Raw genomic sequence first — 12,294 nt, 5'->3', positions numbered from 1 at the left:
AGGTGTGTCTGTTTGTATGCTGGGGGCAGCAGGTGTCTGTCTATACCCATTCCCTTAATGTGAAACTCTGAAGGCTCAGGGTGTCTGCTTAAGGTCACGCACACGTAGGAGCTAGAGGCTGTGTCCTTTGGGCTCAGAAGGAGAAGAGAGGAGAGTCCAGTGGTCTGGGAGTTGGGAATGCCACTCCAAAACACCTGGGGACGGTGCCAAGGCAGTCAGATCTCAGGTGGGACATTGTCTGCTTTGGAGAATGTGTGTGTCTGGCTCAGGCCTGGGGACCACAGCTTCTGCAGGTGTGAGCTGGTCTGTGGTTCTGACATTTCCAGGCCTGGTGGGGCTCCATGGAGGGAGGTGTTCAGTGCCAGTTGGGGACAGCAGACTGCCTGAGGGGTTCTCAACACCTGTCTTCTCTCTGCCTCCACAGGGCATTGTCGTCCGTGGTGGCCCTAGGAGCCAACATCATCTGCAACAAGATTCCTGGCCTGGCCCCACGGCAGCGTGCCATCTGCCAGAGCCGACCCGATGCCATCATTGTGATCGGGGAGGGGGCGCAGATGGGCATCAATGAGTGCCAGCACCAGTTCCGATTTGGCCGCTGGAACTGCTCCGCCCTGGGCGAGAAGACCGTCTTCGGGCAAGAGCTCCGAGTAGGTAAGGGTGTCTCTGGGCCTGTGGGCTGGGGGCCAAGTCACCCACCAGCCATCCCAAGTCCAGGTCAGACAGCCCACACAGCCTGTGTGTAAGCATGCTAGCTCTGGGTGTGGGGTGGGGCACAGTGGCCCATGTAGACAGGAACCAGAGGCTGGAGAGTCAATGCAGTGGGTGGGCCCGTTCTGTAGTTTCAAGGACCCAGGCCCCTGCTCCACTTTCTGTGGTTGCCATTTGGAAAGCGGGGAGAATGTGCGAGGCTTTGGACATGGGATTAGCACTGCAGCTCACCCAGAGAAGACCACGAGATACCACCTGCTCCTTGCAGAGGGATTCCAGCAGAGAGAGCTACAGGGGTCGATCTGGGCAGAGCAGGGATGGTCTTCCATTTGAAGATGGTGATCATGTCGGGGGTGGTGGGGGTGGGGGTGGCACAGCTCTTAGTGGTGCATGGTGGTGCCTGCCCTTGAAGCATTGCCTGGGTTACCTGGTGCCCATTTTACAGATAAGGAGAATGAGTCCCAGGGAGGACCCCACTCAGGGCTAGAAAGAGGCTTAAAAGGAATTTCCAAAAAGTATCTAGATCCGAATCCAGCTGTGTGACCTTGGCTGTGTCTCTCAGGGCTACTCTGAGCCTTGGTCTCCTCATTGGCAGTGTGAGCTCTGAGCCAGTAGGCTCTCAATGCCTGAAATCAGTAGGTGCTCAATAATGCTGTGGGCTGCCTGTGGACAGGGACATTGACTCTGGCCGCCCTGTAGACTATCTCTAGGTCAGATGAGAGAACAGTCTGACTGAGGCTTGCTGGCTACCTAGCCTTTGGGCCCACGGTGACCCCCTTACCCCAGAGGGCTGCAGCTGCCACAGGACCCAGGCAGGAGCCAGCTCTACAGGGCTGCCAATGCCAGCATGGGACTGGGGATAGTGTAGGGGAAAACTCCCGGGGGCCCCTTTGTGGTGAGCAGCCTGTGGGTGGTACTTAGTGCAGCCAGGAGCGTGGCACCGCCCCCTCCCTGGGGCTCTGCCACCCAAGTGCAGATCCCTCCCTCCAGGTGCCAGCTGGGGGAATCGGTGGGGAGGGCAGTAGTGGGCAGAGGTACCCGCCTTGTGTGGCTTCCCACCCACTTACCCAGGTGCCATGTTTGGAGGCATCTGTGAGCGCCCGACCCCACAGGGAGCAAAGTGATGTTGTAAGGTCATCGGCTGTCACTCAGCCTGCCCGGGAGTATAGACCCAGAATCTGTCACCTCATCTGGCAATCAGGGCAAGCCTCAGGGAAGGGGGGGGCTTGAACTTTGGGAACACAAGACACAGGGATAGAGACATGTGACAGCCCTGAGTCTTCCCCAGTATCCCGGTGACGCTCTCTACCCACTGTCCTCTCGGGAGCAATGCTGGCCCCACAGCTGTCCCCTTACCATACAGTGTCACCTTTTGACAAGCATTATAGCTAGTCCTTGAGAAGTGGCCCTTGGGCCCGTCAGCGGCCGGGAGGGGCACAACTCTGCCCACAGGAAGGAGGCCACCGAGGCAGGGGGCTGCCCTGTGTGCCCTTCCTGCTCCTTGCTCCCTTGGGGACCGGGCTGCAAACGTGGCTGTTGTCCCAACAGTTTGAATTTCCCACTGTTTGTGCCCCCTGCTCTTGAGAGGACCCTTCCTGCCTCAGGTGCTTCTCCTCGGGAGAACCTGGTACTTCATCCTGCCTTCCAGAACATTTCAGAGTCCTTGGAAGGCTCTCTTATACCCCAGCCCACAGCTGTCCGCTTCCACATAGCTTCTTGTCCAGGTCATCAGTGGCCTGTGTTGCTCACTGTCCCCATTCCTTGGCTCCCATCTCGACTCATCAGTTCGGGTTCTCTTCCGTCTCCAACTGTTCTCTGCCTTGCCCTAGATAAGGTATGTCCTATGCCCGAGGCACACACGGATGACTCTCTTCACAGTACCCTGAAAGCTCATTGTCACCCAATGTTCTGAGTCTCACTGACCCACAGACACTTTGGCTCTTCTGCGTGGCATCGGGCTCCTCAAGTGTGCTGTGCCCAGCTCCCCTTACCCACCTGACCACCTGGTGGCATTTCCACTTTCTACCCCTCTATGCCTTCATCCTTGCAGGGGGGCCTCTTCTCTGGCCTTCTTCTGGAAGCTGTGAATGTCTCCTGGCCTCCGCAGCCCCAGGTACTGGGCCAGACAGAAGCCACCCTGTGTCCTTTCTGCTCTGTGAGTAGATGTCTAGCCTAGTACACCAATGGATCTGGGTTCGATTCCCCGGCACCTCCTAAACCAGGGTGCTGCAGTATGGTCCTGTCACCCCCATCTGCGGCTACTGGCCCGCCCAGTCTGTATGAGACTGTTTCAAATCCATTACCAAGAACAAAAAAAACCCAGCAATGTTTAATCTTTGCAGTAACTCTCTACTGCCCTAAAGGTAAGGTTAACTTCCTAGCCCAGAGGCCCTCACCCTGCGCTTCTCCCACCAGAGCCCCAGCCACACTTGGCTTTTCTGGCTGCCCAAGGAAGCCAGCCCCCTTCCTGTCTGCGTTTCTCAGCCTGAGCGTCCTCTCCCTCTGCTCTACCTCTTTCTAACTCAGCTGCCTCCCTCCTGGGGGGCTTTTCCACACCCTCAGGCTGGGTCAGCCTGTGCCTGTCCCTAGCCCTTCCTGCCCTGGGATGGGCAGGCTTTCTGGAGCCCAGCCTGGGTCTCGCTGCCCTGCCTTCAGCCTCCTGTAGCTTCCTTCCTGTTGCACTCAGGCAGGGCAGCTCTGGCTCCAGGCCGAGCTGATGGAGCCGGGGCAGGAACCGCAGGGGCTTTGCCTGTATGAGAAGGCTCCTTCTCCACTCTCAGTGGCTGAGCATCAGGAACAGCAAGCAGGCTGTACCGTGAGCTGGCCACTCCGAGAGGCTTGCTGGGTGCCTGGACACGCCCGGAAGCCCGGCTTCGAGCTGGCAGGCAGCCGGGGAGCTCTCGTGGGAGCGACCTCTCAAGCAGGGCCAATTAATGATTGTCCCTGAGAGGGGCAATGGTCTGGATGGTGGGACAGCCCCCTTTAGGCCTTGCCTGTGACCTTGGGCCAGTCCTAAAATGTAAAGGTTGAAGGGAAACCCCCTTAAGACAGCAAAACCCCTCTGTAAAGTTGCAGTCCTTCCTCCGTCACCTTTGCAGTGACTTGTATACCTCCACGGACGGGACGCTCAGTATTCTCACGATGACCACGACAGTGGCCTTTTGTGGCACACAGACAGTGCTGGTGGCTTTGTTCTTTTGAGAAGGTCAAGACAGTCTTGAGATTCCCCCTGCATGGTATCCCAGGCTTGACACTCTGCTCTCTCGCCTGTCCGGTACCGTTCCCACCGGACTCCAGAGAGGGTGGTAGTCCAGAGCTCTTCCAACTGGTCTCTTCCATGGACTGAGAATGAACGTGGGGGTGATGCATTTTAAGTACAGCCCAGCTCTGCCCTGAGATGTGGGGAGGGACAGAGGTGAGGTGTGGGAGAATATGTGTGGGGATACCTGTATATTCCAGGGACGCCTGCTAGAAATTTGGGTTCCCTTGCAAGTGTGGGAGCTGCTAACAGTCACCATAATCAAGCCAGGACTTTCGGCAAAGCCTTCCCCAGAGGAGAGCCCAGGGAGGAGATGGAGAGAACAGAATGTGCCAAGGCCCTGAGGCCAGGAAGCAGAGGGTGGTTTTTTTTTTTTTTTTTGTTTTTTTTTTGAAGGGCAGGTGCTTTGAGGGGCAAGCTGGGGAGGGGGTGGTGTTGGAGAGTTGAGGCTGAAAGGTGTGGAAAAAAGACAGATGGAATGCTGTGAGCCCCCTCCCCGAAAGAGCTCAGAGCATCCAGAAGATTCTAAGCATGCACGAACCCCAGGTCCCTCCTGAGCCCAGTGCCTCTGACCCACTGAGCTGGCCTGGACTGCGCTTTGCACAGTCCCCAGCTCCAGCATGCCGAGTTCTGCCTATCATGTGCTGGTCTCAGACATGACCAGGCATAAGAGCCACCCCTAATCTGAGCTCACGTGAGCAGACCACGGCTGACTCCTTCCTGCTGGCTTTATGAGTGAGCTGGTTACAGGGACAGCGTCCCTGTAGTCAGGTCCGCCAGTGTTGCAGCAGGAGGGCAGCTGAGGCCCTTGGGGAGGGGGTAGATTGGCCCGTTTTAGGTCATCTGAGAATGGAGGGCCCTCTGGGAGGGAGGGGGTCTCCTCAGCACACGTACTTTTACCCTTCCAGGGCATTGCAAGTAGGCCTCTGTGGGGTAGGGAGGTTGTCCCCAGAAGGACACGGACTGCCCTGACTTCCTGAGAGCTGGAGGCCTCTGCAGGCAGATATACTTCCACTGAGTATACAGTAGTGTAAGACATAGCAGGGCTCAGACTTCAAAAGTAAGCGTCCTGCTATCCTGCAGTATATTAGAAAGACACTATATGGAAATATTGGCTAAATAAAACATCACCCACATTGACATCCCACGTTATTTATACTTTTCCTACTGTGACCACTGGGAAACCTCACAAGATACCCAGGGCTTGCTTAAGATTTCCGTTTGGTGACACTGTTCTCAGATGGGATGGAAGTGACCTGGCTCACCTGGCCAGGGCAAAGGGAACATTTGAACTTACATCTGAGGGTCTTTTCCCAGGGCCTTATGAGTCAAGGCAGTGTGAGGGACAGTGGTCGCCATGATCAGCCCCTGTGGTGGTTCAGTGTGCTAGCATCGAATACCTGCCCGATGCCAGGCCAGAACTCTGCCTAGGGCATCCCAAGTGAACTGAGGTGGGGGTGGGAAGTGAACAGGAGGTAGCAGGGCGGGAGGGACCCTAGCCTTGAGGTTTTCAGACACCTGGTCTGAGAATCTCACATTACGGTCCGTTGAGCCAATACCAGGGCCGGCCAAGGCAACAGAACAGACATTTCTTAGGCCCAGGATCCTGTTTGCCGGCACTCTAGGGACAGTCGGGAACTTGAAAGTCAGCTGCTGGCTTGGGATGCAATGGGCCCCAGACTACTGCCTGGACTCCATCCCTGCCCTGCTTGGAGGCAGCTCACAGATGGGAGGGTTGCTCCCAGAAGGCCACTGTCACTGTCACTGAGCTCTGCAGCCTTAAGCAGCTGGGTGTGGTGGCCTGGGCCATCCTTCAGCCCCTCGGAGGCCACCTGGAACTTGTCCAGGACTGGAATTTGCACCTTGTTGGCAGGCCCTGTCAGGAGTATATAGTCAGGCAGGGCTGGGAGGGGAGGTCTTTCCTGGGCCAGTGGCTTAGCTTACCCAGGTGACCTTGAGCATATAGCCTCAGGTCCTTGGGGCCTCAATTTTTCCTCCTGTGTCAGGAGGGGGCTGAGGCCCAAACCCTACTTCTCCCCAGAGCATTGGCTGTTTTTTTTTTTTTTTTTTTGTCAGCAGCCCCGAGGGAGGGAGAAATGGAGGGTGGCTAACACTGTCCCAGGGCAGCATGAATGAGAGGCCCCGTGACTCTCCAGGGGCCGTCTGTCTGCCTTCCCTCAGGAGCTCCACGGGACCTAAAAGAGACACAGACCCCTGGACTCCAGCCTCACGCTCCCTTGTACAGCCGGGTCCTATCCTCTGGGCTCAACGCCCCCGATTGGGGCACTATCTCCAGGGCTGCACGGCAGCATGTGCGGGCCACCCTGGGTCGGAACAAAAGCCTGGGGCGCAGGCAGGCCTGCGTGTTCGGACCTGGCAAGCCTTTCCCTGCTGCTCTCTGTTTATGACAACGGCAGCGAGGAAGCTTACGGTGCATCGGAGACTCTGACTCAGCCAAGCCGGGTGGGGCCGGGTGGGGTGGGAGCCAGAGGGGACAGAGGGACACAGAGAGATAGAGAAGGACAGATAGGCACACACACACACACACACACACACACACACACACACACACACACACACCCCGCATGCATCGATACAGATACATCTGTATATCTCATAGATGTATACCATGGACAAACACAGATTCACGGACTTCCACACAGGTATATACCTACATTCGCATGTATGCATGCACACAAAATTAATATACATCTCTGTGCGTGTACACACACATGTGCGAGTTCATGCGCGCACGGCGCACGCACACATATATATATACATATGCATACTCCTCACTCACACATGGAGTACACAGCACCTATGCAGGTCCAGAGTCAGACCCTCTCTGAGAGGGGTGATATCTGTAACACGTACAGTGTATCACCCATCTTCTCCATGGTAGGCAGGCCCTGGCACATGTAATGCCTCTCCAGTTATCTCTGTCAGAGGCCTCTTCAAGGGACGTTTGGTACTACCTCATTTTACTGGGGCAGAAGTAGGCAGGGGTACAAGGCAGCCTGCTTAGCCTGTACCAGGCAGAGCCTGGAGATCCCCGTGGAGTCAGAGGTACCTGTGTGACGGCCCACCTCACTGTCCCTGTCTCCACTCAATCCCTGCTGTACACAGATGCCCCTAGCCTGAGACTCTGCATGCTAGGGTGCAGGCCTGAGACCCACTGAGGCAGGGTTTACATCTAGACTCTGGTGACTGAGTCCATGCTGGGCTGAGGGGCCAAGCTAGGGCCTGGGCTCCCATAAGGGACATACGGGGTACTACTCTATCTCTCTAGCTTCTCCTTCCCAACTCCTGTGTCCAGTAGCCACTGGGGGCCCTGTCCAGATGAAGGCCCCTCTAATGTAGGCAGTGGAGCTACCCGCAGGTCCAGGGATGCCCTTATTTCTGTGGGTCTCAATTTCTCAATGTGTGGATGAATCCTGTTGGAGATGGTATACTGCCTGCTCAGTTCTAGACTTCTGAGGATCCTGGGGACCTGGTAGGCTGGGTGAGGGAAGGGATCTTAGGTGGGAGACCCCCATCCATGGCTCACTGCCCAGGCCCACTGTCTTATATCCCTGCCCACGGCAGCCTAGGAATTCTTCTGGAAGATTCAGAAGAGTACAGCTCCCTTTTAAAGGAGATTTTAAAGGGGACCCATTGTACCCAGGCACACTGAGGCCTAAGAGTGAAGGGCCTGGCCAGGGTCACATAGCACAGACCCAGTGCTTCCTGGGGCTGGTGAGGGGTAGGCACAGCAGGGCCGTCTTCTTGAGACTTAAGCCTGTGTGCCAGTTTTCTCCCTTCCTGCCCTCCGACTCCTTCAACTACCCAAGCTAAGGTTCCCTTCGATTCCCCTAGGCTTGATCTCTCCCTTGGCGATGTCCTCCAACACATAGAGGCCTTCAGGAATCTTCTATCCCCTCCCCCACTTCCCAGCGATCCCATTGGCTCACCCACAGGCACCCTTGCACCTGCCTCTCCTCGACGCCTCCAAATCCCTATAGTTGGCCAGAGGGTTCCCTTCAGCTCAGCTCAGCGCCACCCCCCCCCCCAAGGCTGCCCTGTCTTCTCAGAAGAAAGCCCTACAGCTTCCTGATTCCCTCCCAGGAAGCAACAGTGTGGGGGCCCCCCGAGAATCATCACTGCTTTCTTGGGATAAACTCTGGATGTTCGGTTCATTCCTCCTCCGGACTTCGGCACCGATGGTCCACCTGCCTAAGGCACTCACTGTCCCCTGCTCTCTTTTTACCATTCAGGACTCGCCTTCAGCATCATTTCTAGCCTGGCTCTCCTAGTACCCCCCCCTCACTGCCCTCCCGCTGACCCCTGCACAGTCTGACTGCTGCCCCCTCTGCTGCCCCCTCTGCTGCCCCCTCTGCTGCTCCTGGCTGCCTTGCCTAACCTGTCTGCCCTGGGACAGCATCCCCCGCCACCATGCTGTCCTGTCCTGTGGCTGGCCTTCTGAAAAGCTTTGCACATGTAGATGTTTCCCCAGGGCTCTGGGCAGTCTACCCCTGAGCAGGGCTGCATTTGGTGGTGTGGGGCACACAGACTGCGACGTACGTAGTATATGATAGAGAGAGTGAGATGTTGGGTTGACGTATGTGTATGGGGTCCCGGGCAGGAGGCAGAGGGTGCAAGCTTTCCAGTTTGGCACTTAGGCCTCAGGGGTATGGAGAACTCAGGGTTCCCAGGTCAGACTCCAGGCTCATCTGCTGTGTGCCCTCAGACTACTCACTGGCATCTTCTTGCTCCATGTCTTTTTTTTTTTTTTTTTTTTTTTTTTTGGTTTTTCGAGACAGGGTTTCTCTGTGTAGCTTTGCGCCTTTCCTGGGACTCACTTGGTAGTCCAGGCTGGCCTCGAACTCACAGAGATCCACCTGCCTCTGCCTCCTGAGTGCTGGGATTAAAGGCGTGCGCCACCACCGCCCGGCTTCTTTGCTCTATGTCTTAATGGAGAGCTGAGGACCTAGTTGAGGCTGATGGAGCCCTGTGAGGACTCAGACTGAGTAGGACCAGGTGCGTGGAACCCTTCGGACCATCGGATGCTGCCCTTCTGTAGCAGGCTGCAGCCATACAGCTCCATGGGTGGTACTGCAGGTCTGGGGTCCCCACAGTGCCACGCCAGTATCAACCTTAGACATTGTCTCAGCCCCAGAAGAAACTCTGTGTCTTGAGTTAACTGTTCCCCAGTTCACTTCCGCTCTGTAGACTGGCTAGCTGTAGGCATTTCTGTAAATGGGCACCTGCAGTGTGGGGTCTTTGTGTCTGGCTTCATTCACTTCGTATGTTTTCAAGGCCCAAGATTTTGTGTGCTAGTGTTGCTTTTCTTTGAAGACTGAATAATCGTCTGTTATATGGAGACTGCATTTTCTTCTTTTTTTAAAAAAAATTGTGTGTGTGTGTGTGTGTGTGTGTGTGTGTGTGTGTGTGTGTGTATGCGTGTGCGCGTGTGCACGCGCGCATGTGTATGAATGCAGATGCCCAGGAAGGCCAGACATGTCAGATACCCTGGTGCTGGAGTTACAGGCAGTTGTACCACCTAACATGGGTGCTGGGAACTGAACTTGGGTCCTCTGCCAGAGCAGCCAGGGCTCTTAACCTCCGAGCCACCTCTCCAGTCCCAGTGTACCGCATTGTCTTCGCCATTGATGCATGCTTGTGTGTGGGATTCTGTGGGTGTGACTTCATTTCTTAGCTGTGCAGTTCCTGCATCAGGGTAGCTCAAGCGTTACACGTCCACGGACCTGCCAGACTTTTCCATGGTGGCTTCCCATTTCACATCCCCCGTGGCTGTGCCGAGGAATCTGAAGCTTCAGGCCCTCCCTAGCATGTGATATTAGTGGTCTTTGATTTCAGCCACCCTGGTGGGTATGAGCTGCACCTCACTGTGACTTAGATTTGCTAAGGACACTAAGAATCTTTTCATGTGTTTATTGGGCATTTTCATACTCTTTTTGAGAAATGTCTCTTTGCATACACATTTACCTCTCTGCTCCTTTTTTTTTTTTTTCCCAATCCTGGGAATGAAACGCGGGGCCTTCTGCATGCTAGATAAAATAAATACCCTCCCCTGGGCTATGCTCATACCCCTCCTTTGCCCATTTGCCCGCTTTTAATTGGTTGCCTGCTCTTTTTTTATTAATGACTTGAAGATGTTTTTAAAAAGGAGGGAGCGAGGTTGGTAGGAGAAGGTGAGTGGGTCTGCCTTGGTCCTGAATGTAGGTCACACAGGCACCCACCTTCATGTGCATTCCCAGGTGCTGAGTTCAAACAGAAGCTCATGCATACCCAAATACATGTGTGTGGACACATGATGCACACACACCACATGGGGTTGCTCAAGCATGTGCCTACCACAAAGAACCTGTGTGTGTCACATATGTGGGTACGGAACTTAGGCAAGCCTGTCTGCAGGACTGCGTGTGATCACATGGACACAGAAAGGCCCCTGGGCCAGCATCACCCAAGAAGCCAATTTTAGGATCTAGACTTCTTGAGGACTCTAGGCTCTGGGTAACTCCAGACCTTTGACCTCTGACCTCAGTGACTTCCACCTGTGAGCCCTGGGACTGCCATATCCTGAGCTGCTGTATGGTATTGGGCTGTATGCCATCCTTCTCTGGGCCTCACTTGGTCTCCTTGCTTAAGGTATGTTACTGGAAAGTCCTTAAGGCCCTTTCCAGAACTGATTTCCTGATCCCCAGCTCCTCTTCTGAGAGACAGTCAAGGGCTTTTGTAGCCCGGCCTCTCCAGTGTAGCTCATGGGGTCACTGTGAGCTCAATGCTGGCTTTTATAGCATTCTAAAAATAGCGTGTGGCCCGTGTAGATGCCAGGAAGTGGCAGGTAGCTTGACTGATAGGTCTGGGGGGTAGGCTTAGCCCCAGCTCTGCCCCGAGGCAGGGGGCCCTGTCCTGCCTCTGCCTTGGGCAGCCAGCCCATTGTCTCTGCCTAGTGGTGTTCTCGGGGGGTCAGTGTGAGAGGACAGTAGGCAGTCGAGACTCAGGTCTAGTCTGACGCTGGAGGCGTGTAGCAAGCAGGGGCTGTATCTTTTGTCCTTCGAGCCCAGCCTGTGCTAGTTGGGTGGGGAGCCCATGTGCTTAGCGAGGGCTAGAGTTTGCATACCTAACTCTGGGCAGTCCCCCTGTGGCTGGGCCAGCCTCTGCTCTACAGCTGTGGTCCACCTATAGGGTAGTGGTCTCAGAAGCTGATGCCTTGATAAGCCTAGGTTTACTTCGGATGAAGACGGTGGAGATGGCTGGGCAGTGCTCTAAGTGCCAGGCCTGGAGGAGGGTATACCCTGCTAGCTTTATGGAACCCTGAGAAGTGTCTGGCCGTATTATGGTTCCTCTACCCTCAACCCTCTTCTTCCTTGTAGTGATGGGGGTAGTGTCGTTGGCTCTGTTTGCTCCCGGAGCTGGCTCCAGACAGAGGGGAACATTTTAGTCCCACACGCTGGTAGGGACACAAGCTTCTAGAGGGGTTATAGTTTGCTCCCCCCCCCACCCTGCCAGTGTTCATCTGCCTCCCCTACTCCAAGCCTTTCTGATTTCCCCTTTATTGGCCAGGGCCCTTCCGCTAATGGTGCTTCCTTTGATGTAACCAAACACCGTGGACAGGGGGTTCTGTATCAGCTTGGTCCCTCAAGGACCATCAAGACTCAGAAAACCATTCAGGGACCCTGAAAGGCCAGGAATAAAGGGTGGCCACTGTCAGCCCTACTTAACCATCTCTGGTGTTTTTCAGGGAGACTGGAGGCTCCCGTGCGTACGGGTGCGGATCTGTGTGGGAATAGTTTCAGATCCCGAAGGGCTCCTAGGTCTCCGGGAGCCGAGTATCCTCTCAGGACAGCTGGTGTCTGTACAAGAGCTCATGCATGATGTCATCATCCACTCCATCCTTCTCCCTGCCATAGCAATCGCCTGAAACAGCCTGAGCCCAGGCAGCAACCACTGTCTGGAGCAAATAGTTTACCACTAGGAGGCTCAGTTTTCCCATCTGAGAAATGTGTCCGATTAAAATGACCCATCTTTGGGGTTGTTGGCAAGATAAGATAAAATGAAGTGCCCAGATCCACCCGTGACTGAGGATTTGGGAGAGGGCCTTGGTTGTGGGATGTGTGAGAAAACTGACCCTGTTGTTGCCCAGAGGAAGCTGTCCCTGCCTCCAGGATACACTCTGGAACAGGGATAGTCCCAGCTGCATCCAGAGCCTGCGACATGGGGACACGGGGAATCACTAAAGGTGGAGTTTGCCACTGCCTGCCAGGCAGGAGACAGAGAGCTGGGGGTTCCTTTCTTCACAAATAGGTCTTCTGCACTAAGGTGAC

At 55.3% G+C, this 12,294-nt stretch overlaps 1 protein-coding gene across 2 annotated transcripts in view; it reads left to right on the top strand.

Moving 5' to 3' along the window:
- Wnt7b (Wnt family member 7B) overlaps nt 1-12,294 on the top strand; it is a 46,889-nt gene that overhangs the window by 22,533 nt on the left and 12,062 nt on the right. For both annotated transcript variants that reach the window (XM_006980280.4, XM_006980279.4), the window contains exon 2: nt 425-651. In XM_006980280.4, the coding sequence (XP_006980342.1) occupies nt 425-651 (227 nt within the window). The remainder of the gene's footprint in view (nt 1-424; nt 652-12,294) is intronic.

The sequence above is a fragment of the Peromyscus maniculatus genome, chromosome 20 (genome assembly GCF_049852395.1).
Source record: "Peromyscus maniculatus bairdii isolate BWxNUB_F1_BW_parent chromosome 20, HU_Pman_BW_mat_3.1, whole genome shotgun sequence".
In the NCBI taxonomy this organism is placed as follows: Eukaryota; Metazoa; Chordata; class Mammalia; order Rodentia; family Cricetidae; genus Peromyscus; species Peromyscus maniculatus.
Note: the sequence above shows the minus strand (reverse complement) of the source record. Positions and strands in the feature narration are given on the sequence as shown.